At 39.4% G+C, this 24,183-nt stretch overlaps 1 protein-coding gene across 1 annotated transcript in view; it reads left to right on the forward strand.

Annotated features, from left to right (window-relative positions):
• The window catches only part of LOC122869690 (cytochrome P450 26B1), a 38,754-nt gene extending 20,489 nt beyond the window's left edge, over window positions 1-18,265 (forward strand). The window contains exons 3-7 of the mRNA XM_044182919.1: window positions 10,379-10,497; window positions 10,860-11,016; window positions 11,368-11,523; window positions 13,318-13,602; window positions 14,355-18,265. Of these exons, the coding sequence (XP_044038854.1) occupies window positions 10,379-10,497; window positions 10,860-11,016; window positions 11,368-11,523; window positions 13,318-13,602; window positions 14,355-14,747 (1,110 nt within the window). The 3' untranslated portion in view covers window positions 14,748-18,265. The remainder of the gene's footprint in view (window positions 1-10,378; window positions 10,498-10,859; window positions 11,017-11,367; window positions 11,524-13,317; window positions 13,603-14,354) is intronic.
• Window positions 18,266-24,183: the final 5,918 nt, after the last annotated feature.

Genomic DNA, 24,183 nt, shown 5'->3' on the forward strand with positions numbered 1-24,183 from the left:
GGAAATTGCACAAAGAAAGACTTCCGTAATACTTTGTTCACGGCTAAAGTCAGAATTGAATGTAGTCACATCAACGGAAAAGGCTACAGCATGCACAAGGATCAATATCAAATACCTGTCCTGTTCCACCTTTTAAAGACAACACTATAATAATATTCTCAGAGACAGAAGAGAAAAAAGTGTCCGAAAATCACATAAATGATCAGGCAATCAGCAAAGTCACCTTACATTTTCAACTTTCATTCTTGGATGAAAATCCAGCAGAATTACTTATACCGTACCTGCGGCATGTGAGCAAATACAGCAGTTAATTGGGAGCCACAACCTAATATATTTTTTTAACTGTACTTTGGTACTCCAGACTGTATAAAATGTGCAGCAGAATTATATAGTTCATATCTAATATATTTCGAAACTGATAAGAAAATTTACTAGAGGATCTGCAGGTTTAGAATGGTGGTAATCAGGGGCAAGCCTCCCTGCAGTGATGAAATAAACACTAATTCATCTGCAAAATAAGTTTGAAAATCCATGACTGATCATATCGTTATTTTCCAACTCACTGCTGTTTTCCAGCACTGCAGTCAGAACAAAAACGGGCTTAAGAGCTTCTTTTTAGTGTACCAGATACCAAATATTGCCCTGGCATCGCAGCTCTATCTGTATTGATCGTGCCATATTCGCCATTTTGGAACATTTCACAAACTATAACGATATTTGAACATCAAAAACAGCGTCAGAACTGTTACAGAGTTTATATCTGAAAGAGGCTACATAATGTACAGTTTAGACCAGTATAAACACACACACACACAGAGTCATCTGAGTCACCTGCTGCACAATGAGAAAGGTAGGACACACTCTTCCACACACACACAGACCCACAAACAGAAAGAGAGAGTTTCAGTGTAAAGCTATCCCGTCCTCTCAGTCTTATCAGCAGCGTTCTGGCTACTGAAGCGTGAGAACGACCCCTCCATCACTCTATCCTCTCCTCCACTCATCTACATGGAGAGGGATTCCAGTCAATATTCGCCCACCCTCAATTACCTGTTTGTCTTTTTTTAATCTTCTCTGCTTAATTTCTCTAATTTCTCCCTGATTCTCTCATATCTCTCTTTCTCTCTTCTCCCCCAGTCTTTCTTTTTCACCTTCTGTCTCTCTTTACTTCCTCCTTTTCTCATTCTATCTCTCTCTTTTCTGTGCCAGGACCATTTCAGGTAATCAGCCACTTACCTCTCCCTCCTATTATCCGTTTTCCCCGGGGCACATACCTTCCCTCTCTCTCACACACACAAACACACATTTGATGCACACACACACACACACACACACACAAAGGACCAGAACGAGAAGCAGTCTGGTGTGTTTTGCTGTAAATCAGTCTCTAGTTTTCTCTCTCTGGATCCTCCGTGGAGGTGGGGAGGAAGGAGGGAGATTTTTTTTTTTGGAGTGGTTTGGAGGTCAGGTTTCGTTACCGTGGTGCCCGGGGACAGTGAGGGGTCGGCTGGGTCTAATCTGGGCTCTGATCCCCTCTCCTCTCCCTGGAGACCCCTGCACTAACCTCATGTAATGACCCCTGATTAGGAGGGCTGCCTCCAACACAGCACAAAGAGGGGCTTTCTGTGGGGCCCCACACACACACACAACACAATGGCATATGTGCACACACAACTGAATATTCCCCAGCTCTCAACCCAAACAGCCATATACAGAGTTGGATACAAGGATGGTAAGGTTGCTTATAGTTGTAGGTTTAAGCCCTGTGAACTGTGAGGCACTGCTGAAGTGCCTTTGAGCAAGTCAAGCAATCTCATACCTGCTGCTATTCTGTCCATGACCTCTGACCTTCCTGAGGAGGCAAAAGGAAAGAAGTTTTCCCTTCAAGTGATGAAGCCTCATATTACAGAGTTTGACTAGATTTTAAACCATATTGGCTCCAATGAGACAACCACGCCGTCAGAAACGCCTGCAGGTTAAACTGAGCTAATTAAAAACTGTAATGGCTGACTAACTCTAAAAGACACACTATAAACACTCGCCAGCAGAGGAACATTACAACAACCCATAATGCAACACTCTCTGTAGGAGCCAGTGTTACATTGTTACTCTCTCCATTCAAAAAGAATAGCTGATTTTGTGATCAATTAATTGTCTAGTCCTCGAATATAAGACAAACCCCACAAGTGTAATTTCCAGAAAAAAATAATGTCTTACATTCGGGCCACTATGGTAATACAATTTGACGTTTTCATAGAAATAAATGTATTTCAACCTCCAGTTAAAATGCAAGCGTTACAAACACTCTGTACGGAAGCTCTTTCCTGGCAAAAATCAGCCAGCGCACAGGAAGTTATGTCTTTATGTCCATTCTGAGTTTGTTTGGAAGAAATAGAAGAAGAAAAAAAGGGCAACTTAGTATGAGCAATGTTAGCGATGAACAGACAAAGAAAAAAGTGCCAGCCACAGAAAACCTCAAAAAAAAGGAGGTATGATCTCGCCCACACTGATTGACTGACAGGTGCAAGAGCCAAAAACCCCTGAAAAAAACTTACGTGAAGAATACCACTTACAGTAATGTATGTAGCTCTATATGTATATAGAGGCTTATAGTCTTGCTCAATGGCACCTCAGCAGGCCATGCGGTGGCTGTTTGACCTTCTGCCTGTTGTGGGAACCAAGTCACGTCATTTTGATTACAGGAGGGTCAACAGACAGAGAGACAGAGAAAGAAAGTGAGAGAGAGAATGGCAAGGAGGGCAGAGAGGTCAGCTGGGCAGTTTTCAAGACTTATGTAGGCGTGTGTGGGTGTGTGTGTGTGGGTTGGCAGCGCTCCCTGCTGTTTTCTGGGTAATAAAACTAAGTCAACAGACAGAAGTGAAACAACATCAACTGAGAGAAAGAATGAGCGAATGGCTTACTGTCTGACCCACTGGACCAGAACTGCGCCTCTGTTTTTGTGTGCATGTGTGTCGGCCCTCCTTGTGGTTTTCATACGGAAAAACAATCTTCACACAGCACATTAGCCTTTGGTGGATCAACAGAGCCAGCCAGTTTCCATATAACCCCGTGTTAAGCTAGGAAACTAACTCCCTCAAAAGAGCCACAGCAGCCTGGTTTTCCACTACAGGCCAATCAGGGCCAAACGAGGCCAGCCAGGGCTTACACATCATCCTTGTCAGAAAACAACATCAAACATAGGCCTATGTAATTCTGCTGCAAACAGACAGCGTTTATCACTTTTGTTACCATATCACCATATTACCATGGGCTTGCGGACAGTCGGGAGCTGGACATGGTTCAGAGTCTGGAACCAGTGTTGCTGCTTTTGCACTTTGCGTGAAATCTGAATGCAAATGTTATGACAGAAGTCAACTATAACAAATCTTCAATAGGCTCCTAGTCAGCCTTCGAGACTTTCATTTCTAAAGACAGATTTCTTCACTCGTATCAAGGAAATGACAGTAGCCAGAGAGGCAGGGCAAATATCACACACCCTCGGACAACAGAGTTTTCTAATGAACTAATCTGCATGCTTTTGGACTGTATGAAACCTATATGAGCACGACAAAAGCGTGCAAACTCCAGTTTACGTATGGGTTCTGATTGTTGGGTTTATTTGGTTCCAGATTCCTTTAACTCCAACTGAAATCATATTTAGTCATCCTGAAGACTCTTAGACCCACAGTGGCTTTTTCAGCCGACTGCTGCTACAGAAAATGACGCAATGAGAGTGTTGAGAGTGAACCAAAACAGCTAAGTTGCCGACCGGAAAACAAAAACAGTGAGCTGCACGATGATATGATGGCCCGTAGGGCTGAGAGGAAATGCAAAGTTGGGCGATGATTCTCCCCTTTCACATTAGTTATAGTAAATACTGATTGAAGCTGCTTTTCAAATCTTTTAATGTCTCATTTTAGTTATTAAATGTTTGTATTCCAACAATGTTCTTGCACACCACAAAGTCTTAATGACTTAGCTACTGTAAATAGATTCAATAGGGGATTTGAAAGGATTCAGATTTGATAAATATCGACACAGGAAGGCTTTTTGTGATTTTTCTGTGAGATGACAGAACTAAACACTGAGCCACTAGGCCACCTTCATTTTAGCTTAGTTCTTTAGTTTTCAGCATGCAAATGACACAAAGCCAAAGTTCATTTGACCGTTCTTTCCCTCAGCTGTACACAATAATAAGCAAAATATATGATTAAGGACCTTTTCTTTACCTTGCCCAACAATATAAACTGACAAAATACACAGTAAGTGTGCTGCAGTAAACATGCTGAGATGGCCTCAGTAAGCCCTACCTGACCTGCAGTGGAAAAATGTCCCTTCATACTGAAATAACACTGGGTGAATCCAAGTTAGAATTTTTAAGGCACATGCACACACATGCAAATACACACTATGTTGACAGTGGCAGCCAGTTCTTTATTTTAACCCTCTGACATACCTCTCACTCCGTCTTTTCTGTTCCTCCACTATTTAAATTCCTTCATTCCACCTCTTTCTCTCCCTCCCTCTTTCCTTCCCTCTCCACATTTTCCTTCCCCCTTGTTTTTCTTTTTTTTGGAACCCTCCCTCCATCCCTAAATTTAGGAAAAGGAGAAACACAGGCAGGGAAAACAGAGTGTGAGACAGAGAGGGAGATTGGACAGAAATAAAAGAGACATATGGAGGGATTCAAATTGACCTCTGCCTCAATTTAAGTGTCACTTTTAACCAGACATCTTCAACCTCTTTACTGTCTGTATTTTTTACATGCAGGCGATTCAGTCCAGTTTTCCTTTTCTTTCAGTATGCTGCTCTGCATGCATCCCTCATGTCTCTCTCTCTCTCTTTCTCTGTGTGTGATGAGTGAGTCTATTTCCTGTGTTTCTGCTCATCACCAGTAGAGGGCACTGCCAATTCTAACTGAGCTGAAGCCCATTCTGTCAATCCCCTCTTTGCCTTACACAGTTTTATCAGCCTCCAAAGCAAAATTTAAAGAAAAGATATATGAATGGTGAGTTGTAGCAGAGTTTAAACATCATTTTTTAAAGGGAGGTGAACACAGACCCACAACCATGTACCACTGTTGTCTTAAGAAAAGCTAATGGCCTCAGTTCAGGTTATTTTCATATCATATTCCCATTCCAGCTGAGTAAGTACATGGTCCTCCATTGGTTGAGAAAAGCCAGCAGTAATGATCAAAAATCAAAATCCACAGTGGTAGAAAAAAATCAAGTGCAATGTCAAAGTATCACAGTAGTACTACAAATGTTCAAATACTGCAGTGGTGGAAGAAATACTCAGATTCTTTAATTAAGTAGTAATATCCCAATGCAAAAAAACATTTCTACAATAGAAAAGTCCTGTATTCAAAATTGCACTTAAGTAAAAGCACAGAAGTATAATCAGCAATATGTGATTCTGTTAACATGCTTTAAGATTAATTATAAGCTGAACTAACGTGATTTAAGCTCCTATGTGACTTTTGTTGTAACATTAACTTCACCTGGCTGCTCTGACCTTTACATCTAAAGCACTTAAGCTCGCCAACAAAGCAATCCTTTTCTGATTCGAAGTCATAATAGAAGCAGGGAAAGCCGTATGAACTGCTTGTTTGACTGAGAGAAAAGAGAGAAAGGAATAATAAGTATTTTAAAAAAGGATGGATGACGGGGCAGGGAGAGACGGGAAGAGGTGGGAGTAAAGAGAGAGAGAGAGATGGAGGGAAAGGAGGGCAGAGAGAAGAATAAAGGAGTCTTTACATGTCTGTGGAACCAGCAGCTCGCAGCACTTTCACATAATTTAAGACATATGGACGTTATTAGGACGACTGTGTCTGTGTGTGTGTGTGTGTCTGTGACTGTGTGTGTGTAAGAGTCTGGGAGTGTGTGAGTCTTTGCGCTGCAGGCTACAGAAGACAGTCACGTTTTTGTGGTGCAGCAAAATGACTGTTGTACTGAACAATTCCCCACCACCACCACCCATCATGTGTGGAACTTGGAACGTCCCAGAGTGACACTGCATAAAAAACTGTGTTTGATTGGCAGCCAGGCTGTTTAGGGAGATACCATGCCCATGTGTCTCTGAGTGTGTGTGTGTGTTTTTGTCTGACCTGTAGTTACCTTTCAGAGTCTTGGCCTCCTGTCCACCTGTGCGCACGCACACGCACACACACCCACACCCACAACGGCAGTTGTTCTACAGTAGCTCAACGCTGCTGCTCCGGCTCTATTTATGTATGTATATATGTGTGTGTGTCTGTGTGTAGGAAGAGGCAAAGTACTCACCCAAATTGACCAATTATGCGTAATCCAGCGCAGACAGGTTAAATAGCTAAATTCACAACGTTACACAACCTCCTCTGGCTTAAACCTCCTCTGGCTTAAACTATTTTTTTTTCTATTTTTGAGATCTTGCTGAAGATTTACCTGATGATTCTGAAACATGTTCGACTAGTTTTGTAGTCCGCTGGCAAGTGATCAACAAACTAGCTAACAGCTGGCTCAGTTAAAGATAAATATTTGAGTCATGGATTCAAAGATACTGACACAGTTGAAGTGAACAGTTGATTGATTGGTTAATTAGTCATTTCACGATTTAATTAGTTTCCAACCACTTTGCTGATGAAGAAACCCGCAAAATAAATGAATGACTAGGTCACCAACTAAATCTCCAACAGACGTTAAAACAGCCCATTAAACAAATGAGTGAAAAAACAACCACATAACCACACGAGTAATTAACTAAATAACTCAATAAATAACTGATGGACTAAGTAATCAGTCACATTAATTAAATGACAAGAGATTACTTGATGCAACCAACTAAATGTTTGACTAAGTAACCGACTTAATGACAAACAAATAGATGAAGAGATCTGTTTTTGGGCCAGTCTGCAGCAAATATGCAACTTTGTATTAACATGTAACCATAGCAACCTCCATGGGACAATCAATGTAATTTTGAAAATACTGGAAGACAGTTCAAAGATGCATCATTCCTCCAAGTTTCATCCAAATCTAGTTAATGGTTTCCAAAAACTTTAACCCTCACCTTCATACGCCTAACCCTGTACAATGGATGAACGGACAGTGACCAATCGATTAACTTATCCTCAAAACTATACTGACTGCCTAACAAACAAAAGAACGGCCATGACAGCCTTGTGTTTTTTCTCAGACTGTTTTGAGGTCAGATAGTGTATGTAATCCCCTGTGGTCAGGGTTGGAGAGCAGGTCATGTAAGCTGATCTGTGACCAGTGGCCCCAGGGTGCAGCAGCAGAGGAAATGTAGCACTACTAATGTCTTGGAGCGCTCTGTGATCTGCTCTAACCACTCCCTAACACACACAGCATGTATATACTCATACAGTGCATACATGTAATTCACACATGCACACAGCACCAGCTCAGTAGACTATTGTTCATTCATTCTGAGGGTGACAGAGAGAGGGAAGCAGGGTTTGGAGGAATGATGAGAAAGAGGGCAGCAGAGGAGAAAGAAAATGAGAGGAAAATGAGTTAGAGGACAAAATAAGAGTGCCCAACTGATGGTTTGGTGGCTGAAACATCGACCTCAGGAACCACATGTACCCTCACTGGCCTGGGCTCAAATCCCACTAGAAGCTCCTTTCTTCCCTCTCAGCCTCCATTATGTCTCAATGAAAAAAAGCAGGAACACTTTATAACCATGCTACTTCAGTGTGTTCTCACATGGTAAATATATTCAATGCACAAAGAAAATGACAATAAAGTAATTTTCTTTGTGCATGTTGTACTTAAAAAGCTAAAAATCCAGCAGAAGTTAAACTTTTATACAAACACACTATGGTGTACTTATACTGGTTTTCCAAAGGTGAACAGATGGCACTTTCAAAAAGTGTTAACGACAAGATTCAGCATGTCATTTTGCAACATCCCATCATAGTTATTAAAAGTAAAGTGCACATTGAGTTAAGTGTCGTTTAGTTTATCTGCATGGTTATAAAAAGTAGAAGGAAAGTCATAAAAAGAACCCACAGTGATAAAGTAAATTGAGAAAAACCACAGACAAAATGCAATTATGAGTTTGTGCAGGTTAGAAAGAAGGAGCTTATAAGAACACAAAACGTACATCAAAATAAACAAAAAGGAAGGAATCTAATATGGCGAAACAAATCTACATGCAAATGCTCAACCCACATCTTAACTAGCATTTCCAAAACAATTGTAAGGCTCTTAACATGAAGTGAGGCCTTGATGGACCAGCCACTGATCATTAGACAGAAGTATTCATGTCTAATATAAAATTTGCTTCTTCAAATGTTCCAGTTTCTTTTCATTGAGCAGAAAATGCAAACCATGTGTACCAGTCGCTGAACTTGCTCGACAATGTGCTGCATTGCCTTCCTGCGATTACTGATCGAATAAAACCTAGTATTGTAACTTCTGTGAAACTTAATTTGAAGAATTAAACAGTCCTCTATGGTTTGAACACTGTACTCTTTTAAATTCATTGCTTAAAAGCTCAACTGTTTGTGTTCATCACTGAAAAGTTGACATTTCGGAGAGTTTTTCGCCCAACCAGCAGTGATATTAATCATTCTCTTCTGTTCTGTTCTACATTTAGACCAAATTGTGACTATTTTGAAAAGAGCTCAAAAGGTTAAATGCACGAAAATGTTATTTATCCAAATAGAGCAAAGCGTTAGTGACTGATTCATATTAATATAAAAGCCCTATTCTAGTCCAGTCTGCTCACTTTTCTCCTCTCCTCTCCAATGTTCTACACTTCTAAATCATTTCCAAGACTGTTTTAAGGGCAGTTTTAGAGGTTAAATCAGATGGAATGTTATTTGTCCAAACAACACTGACGACTGGTGACTGATTCATACTAAGAAATACTACGAGCAGCCAGGAAAGACTTAACTCTCCCCCCTCCTCTCTCTTGCTCTTTCTGCCTGTCATTCTAGTTCTGCTGACTACAGGGGAAAACCTCCACAATGTATAAGTCTCTGTAAGGGGGATTTGGGGATGAATAAGGAATGGGCATCACAGAAAATGAAGAATGAACACACGATGGAAAGTCTTGTGTTGGTATAATTCAAGATCTAGAAGAAGGGATTAATGGATAGAGAATGTTGTAGATAGAAGGGGAATATGAGGAACTTTGTACAAGGATCAGCTGTGCAAGAGTTTAAGTCAGACTCACGACCATTGAGTTAAAGCCACTTAAAGTTTTTTAAAGCCACTTAAAGTTTTTATTACTGTAATCTATAGGCGCTATATCATAAAACTTTTGAAGTTTGTTCATTATTGAAATTTGCACATCATTGCTCAGTCTATTTAAGAGTTATAACAGTTTGTCAATCGTCATGCCTATAAACCCTTTTCTTTACCTGATGATGGGCGCTACATGAAAAGTGAGAGATTCACCAAAGTTATTACAATTCATCCTGAGGAAGAAATTAATGCCTGTACCAAATTTCATGGCAATCCATCCCACACTTGTCAAGACATTTCACTAAAAACCACAAATGTGAACCTGGTAGTGGCATAAAGGATAAAAGTCAGGGGATCAGCAAAATCAGTAGGACTTATCCTTTAGGCATTGTGGATATCTGTACCAAATATCATGGCAATCCATCTAAACAGTTATTGTGGTATTACACACCAACATTGCTATCAAATGAGACACACCACTAGCATGGCTAAAAACTGTTTATGTTCTTTTCAGCTATCCCAATATGTGTTGCACCGAATGTGGTTAAGATTGGATCAAATTTGTAAGAGTGGTGAAAGTGTGCAAAAAAAAAAAAAAAAAACCAATTGGAAGAACATATGTGTTGGCAGAAATTGGTGTTTGACCAAGGAATCTGTCAAAAACTAAATTTGAAACCAAAAACGAATCAATTATCCCCCTGGCTAAAGGATGAACTTTCCACCAAATCTCATTGAAATTATTTACAGAGTATTTGAGATGTCCTCAAGAGACAGACAAACAAAGGGGACTGAAAAACCTACTTGGTGGAGTTAATAAATGTAAATATTATATCAGAATAAACTTGTTCTTCCTGTCATCTCTTCACACACTCTGTCAGTCAGGATTTGCCATGCTCAGAGGTTTCCTAAAGATATTCTGCTGGTGTGGGTGTTTGAACTTACTGTAAGAGGGACATATACCCTGTAGAGTCTGTTTGTTTAATCAGTGCTTTTGTCCTCTGCTTGGACTTGCACTGATTCAAATTCTCTATGCTTTCTGTCTGTATGCCAAGTCATAAAATGTATGAGCATTTAATGAAAATCCTGGCTGATCTTTATCTGTACGGTATGTGTCATGAACAGACAGGTGCAGTCACAGTCTGTATTTTAAATGACACTATATGCCTCTTACTCTGCCTCTCCAGGTGTTTGCCAAAGTGTTCAGCCACGAGGCCTTGGAGTCCTACCTCCCGAAAATCCAGCAGGTCATCCAGGAGAGCCTTCGAGTATGGAGCTCCAACCCTGAGCCCATCAACGTCTACAGGTACAGTGGGGGTCCTAGTGAGATAGAAATGTCATTGTGCTTAGAAATTGGGTTAGAAATCTTACTGCTGGTAGAAATGTCATCAGAGTGGGTTGGAATATCGTACAAACATTACCAGTTGTCTTTAGAAAAACACAACTGCTTAAAGAAGTAAAGTCTTGGCTTCAGGTACAAGAGGCATCATGGGCAAAAAATAGTAATTTGAGGTAGAAACTGCTTAGAATTGTGGTGCAAGAACACTTATGAAGAAGGGGTGTGTATGCAAGTGAGAATTTATCATTAGTCAGGTATCGCATATAGGTGCACAGTGCATAATTTCCCACTGAATGTGACTGAGGTCCTGATTGGTTGTCTTTCCACAGGGAGAGCCAGAGGTTGTCGTTCACCATGGCGGTGAGGGTGCTGCTGGGATTCAGGGTGTCAGAGGAGGAGATGAGGCATCTGTTCTCAACCTTCCAGGACTTTGTTGACAACCTGTTCAGCCTTCCCATAGACCTGCCATTTAGCGGCTACAGGAAGGTATGTGTTGACATCCTCTACTCCTTTTTAGCTGCAAACTTTCTTCTTACAAAAAATAAATCTCAAGATTTTCCATTTGGTCTATTTTTTGTCACTTAACGTGCCTCTATTTGCTTGTGTCCCAAAAACATAACTTTTCTCTTTATGCTAAGTTGTAGTTGCTAATAAACTTTGATTTAAACCAGCACAATTAAGGTACTCAATATGCACCAGAGGTCTAAGTAAGTAAAACAATGGGTTCCTTTTAATGAAAATGAATTTTTTGGGATCCTTTAGTCAAAACTTGTAAAAAAAAAAAAACAATAAGCTTGTTGTAGGCTAGTGTTAACTTTCCTTTATATGTGTTTGCAGGGTATCCGTGCACGAGACACCCTGCAAAAAAGCATAGAGAAGGCCATCAGGGAGAAGCCGCTGTGTTCCCAGGGCAAGGATTACAGCGATGCGCTGGACGTCCTGATGGAGAGTGCCAAAGAGAACGGCACCGAGCTCACCATGCAGGAACTAAAGGTAACACCTACGCTCAAAAATCAACTGAGTATGAGGAAAAGGTGTGCAAACATATGCTGGAGAGAAGCCAGACGCACAAGAAGCCACTCAATCACACATGGGAGCGTTAACACATACAGTACAGATACACACCAACTCTGATGCATATGCGTTCAAACATACACACAGTCACACATAAAGAACATACTCACTGTTTACCTAGTAAAGTCAAAGGGAACCTGTCTTGGCTGACTGAACACACACACACACACACACACACACACACACATCAACAATTATCATAATTTCTCCAACAAATCACCTTGGGATCATAAGCAATGAAAGTAACTTATGATATAATAATGATACAGATCTTAATGTAAAATATGACTGCAGGGATGCTAAACTGATGCCCATAGGCCGACAGTAACAATATAAGACACACACACAAACACACGGACAGGCACACCCTGTATTTACCTATTAAAGTAATTCTGAGGAATTCTGTGGAAACTCAACTATCTGCCTCTCTCTCACTCTCTGTGGTTTCTGGGTTAAGTCCAGGGCCAAAAATAAGTCAACACTCCCCCTGCTAGGGGTCTGAAAGAGGCCTCCTGTACGCACACACTCACACATTATATATATATATAAATACACACACAAAGTGAACTGGGAAGCCCCAGTCGCAGAGGCCAAGGCTGAAGCACTCTCCTGCAGTTTTCTGACGCACGCATATATAACACAGACATGTAGGGTGAGGCAGAGATGTGTTCTAATACAGATGATGGCAGATGAGAGGTTAATAATGAGAGTTGTGCTGCCCAGCCTCAGTGTTATTTATTCCACTACCTTAATAATGGGCCTGGCATGGCATTCTAAATGTTGTTATTGGATATGAACTTCATATTTCCAAACACACTACTTTTCAGGAATTAAAAACAACATACTTTTATGATGTACTGGCTTTTGGTATTTTGTTTGTCCCTGTGTCGTTACAAAACAAATGGCAAGCCTGAGGTGTGGGGTGGTGGATCTGTGCCCAAAGTAAGGTTGAGGTCCCAGGTAGATTTTGCTCACAATTTGGCAAAATAATTATTGACAAAAAAAGATTTTACATTTTGAAAAGAATATATCAAAATGCCAATGACAACTCTATAACATGCAGGGTGAGAAAATCTGTTTTCTTCGATCATAAATTCTGAATTTTGTATTGCTACCACCCTAAAAGCAGTAATCGTGGCTATGGTTGGGCATTTGGCTAATATCCACCCTCTCCCTTCAGCACATAATACTACCATCTATATTTCCACTCTCCGGACCCTTTATTCAAGTGACAAGCAATCAGCCCATCAGAAGCTGAGGCAGAATGCAGTTGGCTTGCCCACAAAGTAAAGACAAATCAACTCATATGCCCTTAGTACAAGCTCTCAGTGTAAGTTTGTGCTAATGCTAAAATTACACTTTACTTTCCATATCAGTCCCTGGCTTTTCCCAACTCTGGTCGAATAGTGAATAGTAATAGTGTGTTTAGAGGCTGTATATAGAAAGTTTTATTTTTTCTAAACCCTTTGCGAAGAAGAGAGATAATTGCTCATCCTATATCCAACAGTTTATTGGGTCTACTGATACAGTGGAGTATTAGGAGTCTAAAACATCTTAAAATAAAACAATCTGAGGACGGTCTTGAACTTCTCACAGTTCTTCGACATAGTTAACTTATGACGAGGGCTCATAAGTAGGCAATGCTCATCACAAGCCAAAAGGTTTAGGAACCAATGCGCTGATACACCGTCTCGTCTCTCTTTCATCCCACAGGAGTCGACCATAGAGCTGATCTTTGCAGCCTTCGCCACCACGGCCAGCGCCAGCACCTCACTCATCATGCAGCTCCTCCGCCACCCTCCTGTCCTGGAGCGCCTGAGGGAGGAGCTCAGAGCCAGGGGTCTCCTCCACAATGGCTGCCTCTGCCCTGAAGGAGAGCTGAGGCTGGACACCATCGTGAGCCTCAAGTACCTGGACTGTGTCATCAAGGAGGTCCTGAGACTCTTTACGCCCGTCTCAGGGGCCTACCGAACTGCCATGCAGACCTTCGAACTTGACGTGAGTAGCCCAGTAATAGTTCCCGACTGAATACTGTAGCCACTTAATGATTTATATCTCTTTAATGTATGTGTCTGTGTCTCTTATCATGTGTAAATTGATGATGAAGACATTCTTTTCAAATGGTGCGTTCATCTTCACAACTAGCATCTGCAATTTTTCTGATGCGAGTCCTGTTTCAGCAATATCACTCAAACTCAGGTTTCGAATGCAATTTCTGTCTTTGTTCTATACAATGATAGTTCTATTCATTAAGAATGAGAACATAATCCTATCAAACTACAGGAAACTACCCAAAAAGTCAAGGTCTCAACAACAAAATGTCATCTCATTTCAAATAATGGTTCATTAGAAGTTAGAACATAGTCCTTATAAGACCTTATGAAGAACTTATAAAGAAAAAGGAATAGCTTTGAAAGTCTGATCGAATAACAAGAAACTAACCCAAAATACAAGGTTTTATGGGTACATTTACCAAGGACAAACAGCAGTCCCAACTGATTCTCACATTCCTGCATTCATGAACACGACAGTAGATCAATTATGTCTAAAATTGCAGAAAGGTCCCTCATGCTTAGACATAGATACAAGAACTGGAATCGGATTTGCAAAATCTCTGGCCTTATAAGCTGATGTGTCAAAATGCGACAACTTTCCCAGCATTGATTACTCCAAAGATATCTACTTGCAGTCATGATCGCACCCTTACAAACTTGCTTAGTGGCTTCATATCTCTGTCTTTCTGTTTCCAGGGAGTCCAAATTCCAAAGGGCTGGAGTGTGATGTACAGCATTCGGGACACTCATGACACCTCAGCTGTATTCAAGGATGTAGATGCCTTCGACCCTGACCGCTTCAGCCAGGAGCGGGGAGAAGACAAAGAGGGACGCTTCCACTACCTGCCCTTTGGCGGTGGTGTCCGGTCCTGCCTGGGCAAGCAGCTGGCCACCCTCTTCCTTCGCATCCTGGCTATTGAGCTAGCCAGCACCAGCCGTTTCGAGCTGGCCACCCGGCAGTTCCCCCGCGTGGTCACAGTACCCGTGGTCCACCCGGTCGATGGGCTGAAGGTCAAGTTCTACGGCTTGGACTCCAACCAGAACGAGATCATGGCCAAGTCGGAAGAGCTGCTGGGAGCGACTGTTTGAAGAGCAGAGAGTTGACGAGTAGGAGGGGTGAGTGATTGAAGAAGTCTTTAGGGAGAAGATTGAAGGAAGGAAAGAAGAAGAAGAGTTATTTTTTCTTCTCCACCTTTGCTCTGCCAAGTTGGAGGTTCCTTTTCAGACTAAAAGAAAAGCAGAAGGCTTCGTCTCTTGTTACAACTGATGATGATCGGGACTTTCCTCTGAGAAAGGAAGAAGCTGCCAAAAAAGTTCTATTCTGCTCTATTCTGTGTATTTTTTTAAAGAAATATACAAACAAAATGTATGTACAAAAAAGCTATGTAATATAATTTGAAAGAGAATGTGGGTAGTGCACAATGAGAGAAAGATAAGTATGGTGGTACTTTTGGTGAAATGAAGCGTTGAAATTAGAAAAGTAAAAGTAAAGACGGTTGTGGAAGGAAGGCGAGATGGATGAAACAGGGTATAGGCTGAAAGAATATGATATTTTAGCATTTTGCTTGTGCTTAATCAAATGCAGTGAACCATTTCAGTTGTCTAGCAGGGTAAAAGAGATGGCTATATAGACAGAAAGTTCTAGATTTACTGGTCAAAACTGGTAAATTTTGAGCCTGAATTCTTCATGGTGGCACCCAGATTCAACTCATGTTTTCTGCTTATTGGAAAAAGATTTGAAAGAATGACAGAAATCAGTAGTGGCTTTGTGTTTTCCATCAAAGGTCCATCAAGATTCAAACTGTTTACTAGCTTACAGATGCAGTCAAAAGGATCATAGCACATTGGGTAGCAGGTTGTGGCACAGATAGACTGTGTTGCTGAGCTTGTCAGATTGGCGTTTGACCATTTCTTCAAGCCAACTGTAACATGATGCAGTACATACTTTGACTGGCTTAAATTTGTACTCCTAATTAGGGTCAAGTATCAATTCAGGCGGTGAAGGAAAGGGCTGCGCTTAGAAATGAGGGATGTAGTTCTGGTGGGGAAGAAATACTGGCTGCATATTTTAAGGGGCGGAACACATAACATTTTGAATTGATGTAAATGGGCAATTTGTTTAATTTCTTATGTTCTTCTTTCCTGCTGTTTTTTCACAAAGCTGCCTCTTTATGATCCCATATTGCCTCCATTTATGTGTCGTACAGTAGAATAAGCTCCAGTTCTCAAATGACCAACACTACAACAAAACCATAGAAAGGACATAAAGAGAAGAACCGCAGAGCTTTTACTCAAGTGATCTTAGTGCTTGAGTAAAATAAGAGTGCAATTAAAATTATAGTAATGAAAAGGGGAACAAGGAAGAGATTAAGTAGCTGTTCAGGGTATTTCTTGAGGAGGTAAATCCTTGCTAGAAGATACCATCATTATAGCTTTTACATTCTCCAAACTGTTCCTTCTTGAGGTTCCAAATTACAAACCCTAAAATGTCAAAGTGATTAAGAGACAAAATGCAAACTGCACTCATGAGAAAAAGAAACTGAAAAAAAAAGGATTTAGAGGCTTTTCCATCCTACCATGTCTTATTATCTTTATCTCTAGTGAAAACCTTGCATTATTCTTCTTTTGTCCCTGCTACCCACAGGTTGCCCAGCAGCATTAACTCAAAATATTGCCCATATATATATATATATATATATATATATATATATATATATATATATATATATAGCGTATCCCAGTAATCTTGGTGGTGTGTGAACTCAGGTGCAGAGTAGACATTGTGGTGAATAACAAATAAGCCTTTGCTTTTTGATATTTAACTCGAATATAAATAATGTCATTTACTCACTGTTTAAGAGCTGGACCAATTACTTTTTGAAAAGCTGTCAATTACTTTCTGTCCACATAAACAAAAAGATATCAGGGGTTTCCTGCCCTTGCTCTCACTTGACGTATTACCTTCTGCATCCATTTTGTTATCCCCCAAAGGAAGCAATTTTGGTGATGCAAGCAGAATCTACCGACATGAATTCCCAATTGGCATCTCACAAGATAAAAGTAACTGAATCAAGTTCAAACAGTAATGAGGTCTAGGTCTGCGTTGTAAACTCTCTGAACCTGTGCTTTGATACATAAACTACACTTTCAAGTTGCATTGAGATTGTTCTTTCTTGGATAGTGACTTTACGCCGCAACGAGGATATGATAAAGAACTAGCGCAACTTCCTGAGCTGGAGGAGGAGAAAAGACAGAGGGATATGGTGGAGGTGGAGAAGACCTACATACATGCTGCTTGAGTGTTGCTTTGTCATTCTGTGTTTGTTTATTTGTGTGCTGTTTTTATTTTCCCATCTCCTTGGGCAGCCATTTTGAGTTCTGTGGAGAAAGTAACATTCTGTCTTGCTGCTCCTTCAATCAACGCTAAGAATGCAAAACACAATAAATTTCATGGTTTAAGCAACTTTATTAGCTAAAAGAGATTTATTGTTTGAGGTGATTGCACAATCAGAACTCTCAGAGCTTTGTGTGTTCCATAATTGGAGAGGAAGATTTTTTTTTTTTTTATTATTTCCCATATATGGAAAGCTTCTGCAACAGAACTCTGGGACTTGTTAGTGGAACTCTTGGACATTCTAGAATCCTTGATCAGAGTTCTAAGTTACAAAACGAAGCTTGGGAGAGGAGAACCGATGAGGTTTCAGGGGAGCGCAGGGTCACGCTCAGAGGGCTTTTCCTATTGGACGATCCTGTTATCCAGTAGCATTCCAGATGGATTCTGCCCATGCTAGACAATGTTCACTTGTTCTACCAACCACACCACTGATTTCTTCATGATAAAAATATATAAAAATAGATTTTTTTTGCTGCTTTTCTTGTGTACATTTTCTAATTGAGAGTTCTAGATTGCAATAGTTTGTATCGAGTGAGATTTGCTATTTCTTTCCCTATATATATAAAATTTAGCTGATTAAAATATTTGCATTTTGTGAAAGCAAAAAGACCATTAATAGGTTATAGTGTATATTAATTTGTACATTATTCCTTTCTTTAGCAAGCCATGGGGAAAGTAGCTATTTACGTCTACTAATAACCTAATATTAATGTTATTGTACAATTAATAATGTTGTTATAAGATATTTGAAATGCTATTTTTTATTCTATTACAGATTTAGAGTTTTTAGCCTAAATGAGAAGGTCTTTGGTAAATATTGGATGTATTTAGAATGTTATGTATTTCAGTTATATTGTAAACAGTGTTTAAAATGTTAATATTGTTGATTTGATTACTGTAATAATTATTATTTGTTTTGTTATTCAGACTTATTATCACTGCATTTTATTTGATATTAATTATCAAAAACAGAAAGCACTTGCGAGGTATGTCTATTTTTTAAGTGCCATGCGACTACACTTCCCCTTCCTCTCACCTATTGGTTTCTCTGAACCTGTCATGTCATTCTGTACATAATATTTGTATTTCTTTTTACAGGAAAAAATGTTCATTTAGTTTAAATATGAATGTCTTGTTCTACATTCTTCCTTTCCCTTTTTGTTACCGTGATTGTTAAATGTACTCCTGTAATAAAATATAAAGCAAAAAGATATCTGAATAGTGAATTTTGTACTTTTTCTTCTTGCTAGCTAAAGAGAAAATCATTAGAAAAATACCACAATTTGTATGTTTTTAATGTATAAAGGAGGCTTTACAAAATTTTCTTCTTTGGATGAAGTGACAGTGTAGGAGCTGTGCAACAACTCTGGAGAAAATAAAACTGATTTGGCTACATCTGTACAACAGGAGAGTGATTCAAAGAGCACCAAGCAATAGCAACAGTGATTCTAAACTCAGCATTACCATGTGTCATGGCTGTGTTCTAATAAAGTAAAAAACACATAAAGGTGTTAATGCAGTGAAGATCTAGATATCCAAACCTCTTCCACTTCTGTAAAGCATGCATAAATACTAAAGTGTGAAAGCAACTGTGTGTTTTTATAAACCTCATGAAACAAGCACACAAACAAAAATGAAAGTATGTGCACAAGCACATCCAGCATGCAAATCAAACGAATGGCAGGCAGCATTTATATGCTAACGAGCTTTGAGTACTGAAAGCACTAACATGCAAATTAGAATGGTCAGTAAAACTTGTGGATGGGGAACAAGTGAGACAGGTGCTTTCTGTCAGTTTAAATAAACTGCTAATACCCGTAAATGCTGCAGAGATGAACAGTATTTTTTATAGTATCTGCACATGATACAGTATTATTAAGGTATGGTTACAGTTAGGCAGCTAAAACATTGTGTTAATGTTAATGAAAGATTGTTACCATTTTTCTTAAAAGCCAAAATTAATTTCTGGTCTGAGGCAGGACAAGGTCTGGTTCAAGTGTTCAAGGTATGTGTAACACGTTCATGTGCTTTGGCAGTGACGTAAAAGGAAGACTGAGGTAATAAAAACATATACTAATACCAAAGACGCATAACGGCTTATAACTCTTGTGGATACTTCAGAGCTCCCAAAGCTTTAGTGTAAAGACTATGAATGCTTAGCGTATACTGAATGGATACCCTACAGTAATCCCAGTAGTATTGTTTCAAAACTCTTACTCTTCAAAAACTTATTAAAATATGTCCGAGAACAGGTGCATCAGAAAAAGGGGTGGTGTTCGTTCTCCGAGCACAATCCTCGTTGCTGCTGAGATTTTTTGTGATCTCCCTCTGCCAAATCTGTTTAACCATTTGCTATAAATGATCACTTCATTTACATAAGTGTCTCTGACTAAAATGCCTATTGCTTTATCTATTAAAATGACACTGGGAAGAAATGCATAGCTGTAAATGAAACTAAAAGGTAAACTGTTTCATAATGTCTTGTGTTTTTTGTTGTAGATGTTAACCATTTTGTTTTTGAACTCTTCAAAATGAGTCTTACAATGGGACTGAGCCTTGTCATGTGGGGAACACACCGAAACTGGTGGTCTGGTTTAGACTCTCAGCACACTGACTGACTGATGTCTCAATGCCTCCATATCTGTTTTTATTTCTCAGCCAGCAGATCACTGTGGTTTGTGAACATCAAGAAGAAAGAGGCTGTGATGTTCACCGGGAGTTTTCCTTTAGCTTGATGGAAGACAGAAACAGAGACAGAGAAAGAGAGAAAGCTATTACAATGGGCATGGATGAAAAAAACTTTCACACTTCAAAGACATGGTTTGAGAGTGCACACACATACACACACACGACCACAGATAAAGGAATACACACAAACACAGACGAGACATTTTGGAAATAAATGATAACGCAGTCACATTCACAAATGACATGAATATAAAATATGACTGAAAGAAACATTGGCTTAACAATTTGGGCACATACAGTACTTGTGAATGCAGACACACACACACACACACACACACACACACACACACACACACAGCTTGTGGAAAGAACAAGGAGTTCAATTCTGTTTGTTAGTAGTTTTACCGCCAGGAGAGACTGTTTGCTGCACTAAGTTCTCCAAGATTAACCACTTCAAGTGAAATGACTTCTTCCTAAATGTGTATACCCACCAAGAAATCTTCATACATACACAACAAAATAGGTTATCCTTCCAAAACAAGGTTAATAACAAAGTTTGGTTACGTTAAGGCAACTAGAACCACTTGGCTAAAGTTAGGGAAAGATCAACTTAATGATTAAAGGAAAATTCCGGTATATTTCAACCTGGCTTATTTGCCCTAAATGTGGCCATTGTGACTCTATGGGTCATGCTAACTTTGTACTCATCACCTCCGTTGTAGCGATTTGGGGAAACAAAACCACGTATATAGGGGCAAGCATCTACAGCTTTACACATTTTTACATTAATAACTTCAAACGCATGTCTCTGAGTCCGGCCAAAATTAGCAATAACAACATCATGTTACTTTGCATTTGCAATTGAGATGCAAGAGTAATCTTTCACACAACTGCAGATGTCCATTGTCTGGAAAATGGAAACATTTATGTCTAAACAAACAACCAATGCCGTAGATTTTTAGACAGTCTTGATATATGTGTATAAGTGTTTTTGGAAAGAGACATTTCTGTTCTACATTTGTAGAGTATAAAAAACAGAAAAAAAAACAAGGAACAAAAAAAACAAAAGGAAAAAAAGACAAAGAAAAAGTGACAGAACTGGAGAAAGGGGAAAAAGCAGAGAGACGTCTCAGCTGTGACTCTCATCTCTTCTGAAGGATTTAACCACAGTCATTATCCACCGGACTGGATGCAGAAGCACACAGCTGAACCCTCAGCTGCAGGTATGAGGGATCGTGAGAAATACTGAGAACAGACAATAACCAATCAGCATGCAGACTGAGTCAACAGAATCACACTGCTGTGGGAGCAGAAGTGTGACGGTCCATCTGTGGTGAAGATAAAAAGCGAGAAAAATCAGAGAAGAGAAGCTGAACTGGACTGCAAATCCCATGTCTCTGAGCAGTTCACTGTACGTTGGATTAGTGAAAATGAGAAACTTTAAAAATGTAATCTACATAGAGAAGAATGCAGAAGATGATAGAGATTTCACTTTGTTGCCTGTAACACTTATATTTCCCCATGTATCATTTGTCCTTCAGCCTCCCACCTGTTCTGCACAATTTTTCCTCAATTTCTAGCCGTGCTAGTGGCGTGGCTCTAGGGATAGCAATATTGGTATGTCGGTCTATTGGATCTGTTGGTTGGCGATTTAGGTCCAAACTGAAATATCTCAACAACTGTTTGATGAATTGCCACGGAATGGCATTCAACGTATCCTATTGACTACTGGTGATCCCGGACATTTCCACTGAGGCCACCCTGACATTTACATTTGGGGTTTTTGGTAAAATGACCCTTATTAGATGGATTGCCATCAGTTTGGTTAAGAAACCCAAGTCCCCCCAGGATGAAGGATCAAGTCAAATGTTAATTTGTTCAATACTTTGGTTTATGACCAAATATCTTCAAAAACTAATGACATTCCCATCTGCCTCAGCTGTAGCTCAGCTTGTGTTTAGTGCTAATTAGCTAATATTAGCATGCTAACATGCTAAACTAATATGTTGAACATGGTGAACATTACCTGCTAAACATCAGCATGTTAGCATTGTCAGTGTGAGCATGTTACTATGCAGACGTTAGCAATTAGCTCGAAGCTCTAAAATATAACTCAAAGCCTCACACAGTCGCTAGCGTGATTGTAGACTATGGTCTTGTTTAAAACATTTTAGACATGTCTTCTATTTTTTTGGGGGGGAGGGGACAAACTCTTGGACTAAAAATCAAATGACAAAATTGTCGATATTAGCCAATTTGAGTCAACAAAGATACTGGTGATCAAGGTGCAGTTTATTAATAGAGTTAATATGCTGCTGATTTCGTTGATGGATTATGGATTATGATGGAAAGTTACAGCTCACGATGATGCAGAGATGCCTGTGTTTATAGTGACAATTATTTTCTGATTTGATAAAACTACAGATGTTTCCTGGCAATTGTTTTACACATGACAAAGATGTTTACTGCAGACAGGTCGTAGCCTACAAGTGTGTGTTAGTCTTATATTAGTATGCTGAAGTGCAGGAAAGAATTACATGGATGTTAAGGTGTCAACAGTTTCAACTGTGTGGGGCCCGGGGCAAAACTGCTGTTGAAAGTTTATAAAGTGACACACATGTTGAGGGAAAATCATTTTGCAACGCAAACACTGTTTCCTGTAAGAGAACCTGAGTGGTTTTTCATCAGAAAGAAAATGAGTCTGCAGCCGGAAGCAGCACAAACTGTTGGCACCAAGCTGCCAGCAGTAGGAGGAAATGTCAAACTTACATGAATCGGTACATCAAAGAACAAAAAGTAATTATACTTTATTATATTTCAAAATCAAAGAGTGTAATTGAGTGTTTGGGGACTCTGCTGTAAGAAAAAAAGAGAAAGAAATCTTTGCGTTATAAATGCAGTGTGTCTCTTTGCCAAAGTGCTAAAACTGCAAGATTAAATGTCCTTAAAATCATCCGTGGGACAAAAAGGTCTAATGAAATCATGTGTGTACATGCACTTTATTTGTTCCTTTCATTGCCTGTATATGACTTTGCCTGCAGGTGTGTCCCTGTACAAGTGTCAATATTTCCTGGAAATGTCTGTTGGTAAATCAGCATGTATTTTGGTATGTATGAGGTGCGTGATTTTCCTCATTGCAGTAACGTGGGGTTTCCCTGCATGGTGGCCTGTCAAACGTGTGAACCGGGCAACTTACATCTGCACATCCTGCTGTAGTTTGTGGATGACAAACTTCCAAGGAAAACATGAATGACAACCCAATGCTGGTACTTCAAGAAACTATTTTAAGGAACATGACATGTTGCTTTTTTCCTCAGCTTTTAACCAGTACAGCTGAATGTCCTTTCGCAATCTACATCAAAGGAAATGAGCAGAGATGGAAATTATTTGGATGTTTGCCTTCTTAGTCCCGTCAAAAAACACAGACAGTTCCAAAATTTTTCATGTCAAGGACTTTCGAGTTGATTCATGTAATATTTTGTTCCAGAAATTCCCATCTGAGAAGGCTGCACCCTCCGTCTATCCATCCATCTGTCCATCCATCACTCCACAGTCTGTGTACAGCCAGATATACACAGAATGAAACTCACCAAGTACTTTACTTGTCTGGGTTTTCGGATAAATTCTGCTGCATAAAATATGGACATTCTTTCTTGACTGTTAAATGAGAACAAATCTTGAGAGAAACCTTAAAAAAAGCAAAAAAAAAGCACTTTAATCGACATGAGGTTTTAAAAAAACCTGGCAAATAACTATCTAATTTTTAGCTTGATGTGGTAACGATCTGAGTGCTCTCCAGCAGATGGTTTCAAAAAAAGAGTTGGAGAATTTTCTCAGCCCAGAAAACAGTGTATAATGTAATAGTGTATCATTTGCACATTTTTCAGAAATGAGGAGCAATAGCTTGATAACACTAAGTTTAATCTCATTGTTCATGAAAAAAGTCGGTTCAATCCTCAGTTTTCATTCTGACTTAAATATTGCATGCATTAATGGAAAATCAGGTTACATTGTTTATTTTTAATTTTCATTTCAACATTTGAATATTGTCCACTGTACAGCGGGTTACAACTTTGAAAATTAAATGTCATTCAGCTTTTCCATTTTCATTTTAATATAATCATAGAATGCCCATTTGGATTGGAAATTGGATTATTGCATTTTCATTTTCTACTCAAATAACACATACATATGTGGAAAATGATAATGCTATTGTGGAATTACATTTACATTTTCAAGTTTGCATTATCATTTGAATATAGTCCCGTATATGCTTCCATACTCAGGAGTCATAGTGAAGTAAATGTAATAATTGGTTAGAGCGTGGTGTGATTTTATGTCAATGAGCAAGTGAGCAAATATGTGAAAAACTTAGTTTTAGAGAGAAATACAGTTTTTATTTTTTCTGAACATTTAAGCATTAAGTAGTATTCGTAATATGCA

Source organism: Siniperca chuatsi, linkage group LG22 (genome assembly GCF_020085105.1).
Source record: "Siniperca chuatsi isolate FFG_IHB_CAS linkage group LG22, ASM2008510v1, whole genome shotgun sequence".
NCBI classification, from domain to species: domain Eukaryota; kingdom Metazoa; phylum Chordata; class Actinopteri; order Centrarchiformes; family Sinipercidae; genus Siniperca; species Siniperca chuatsi.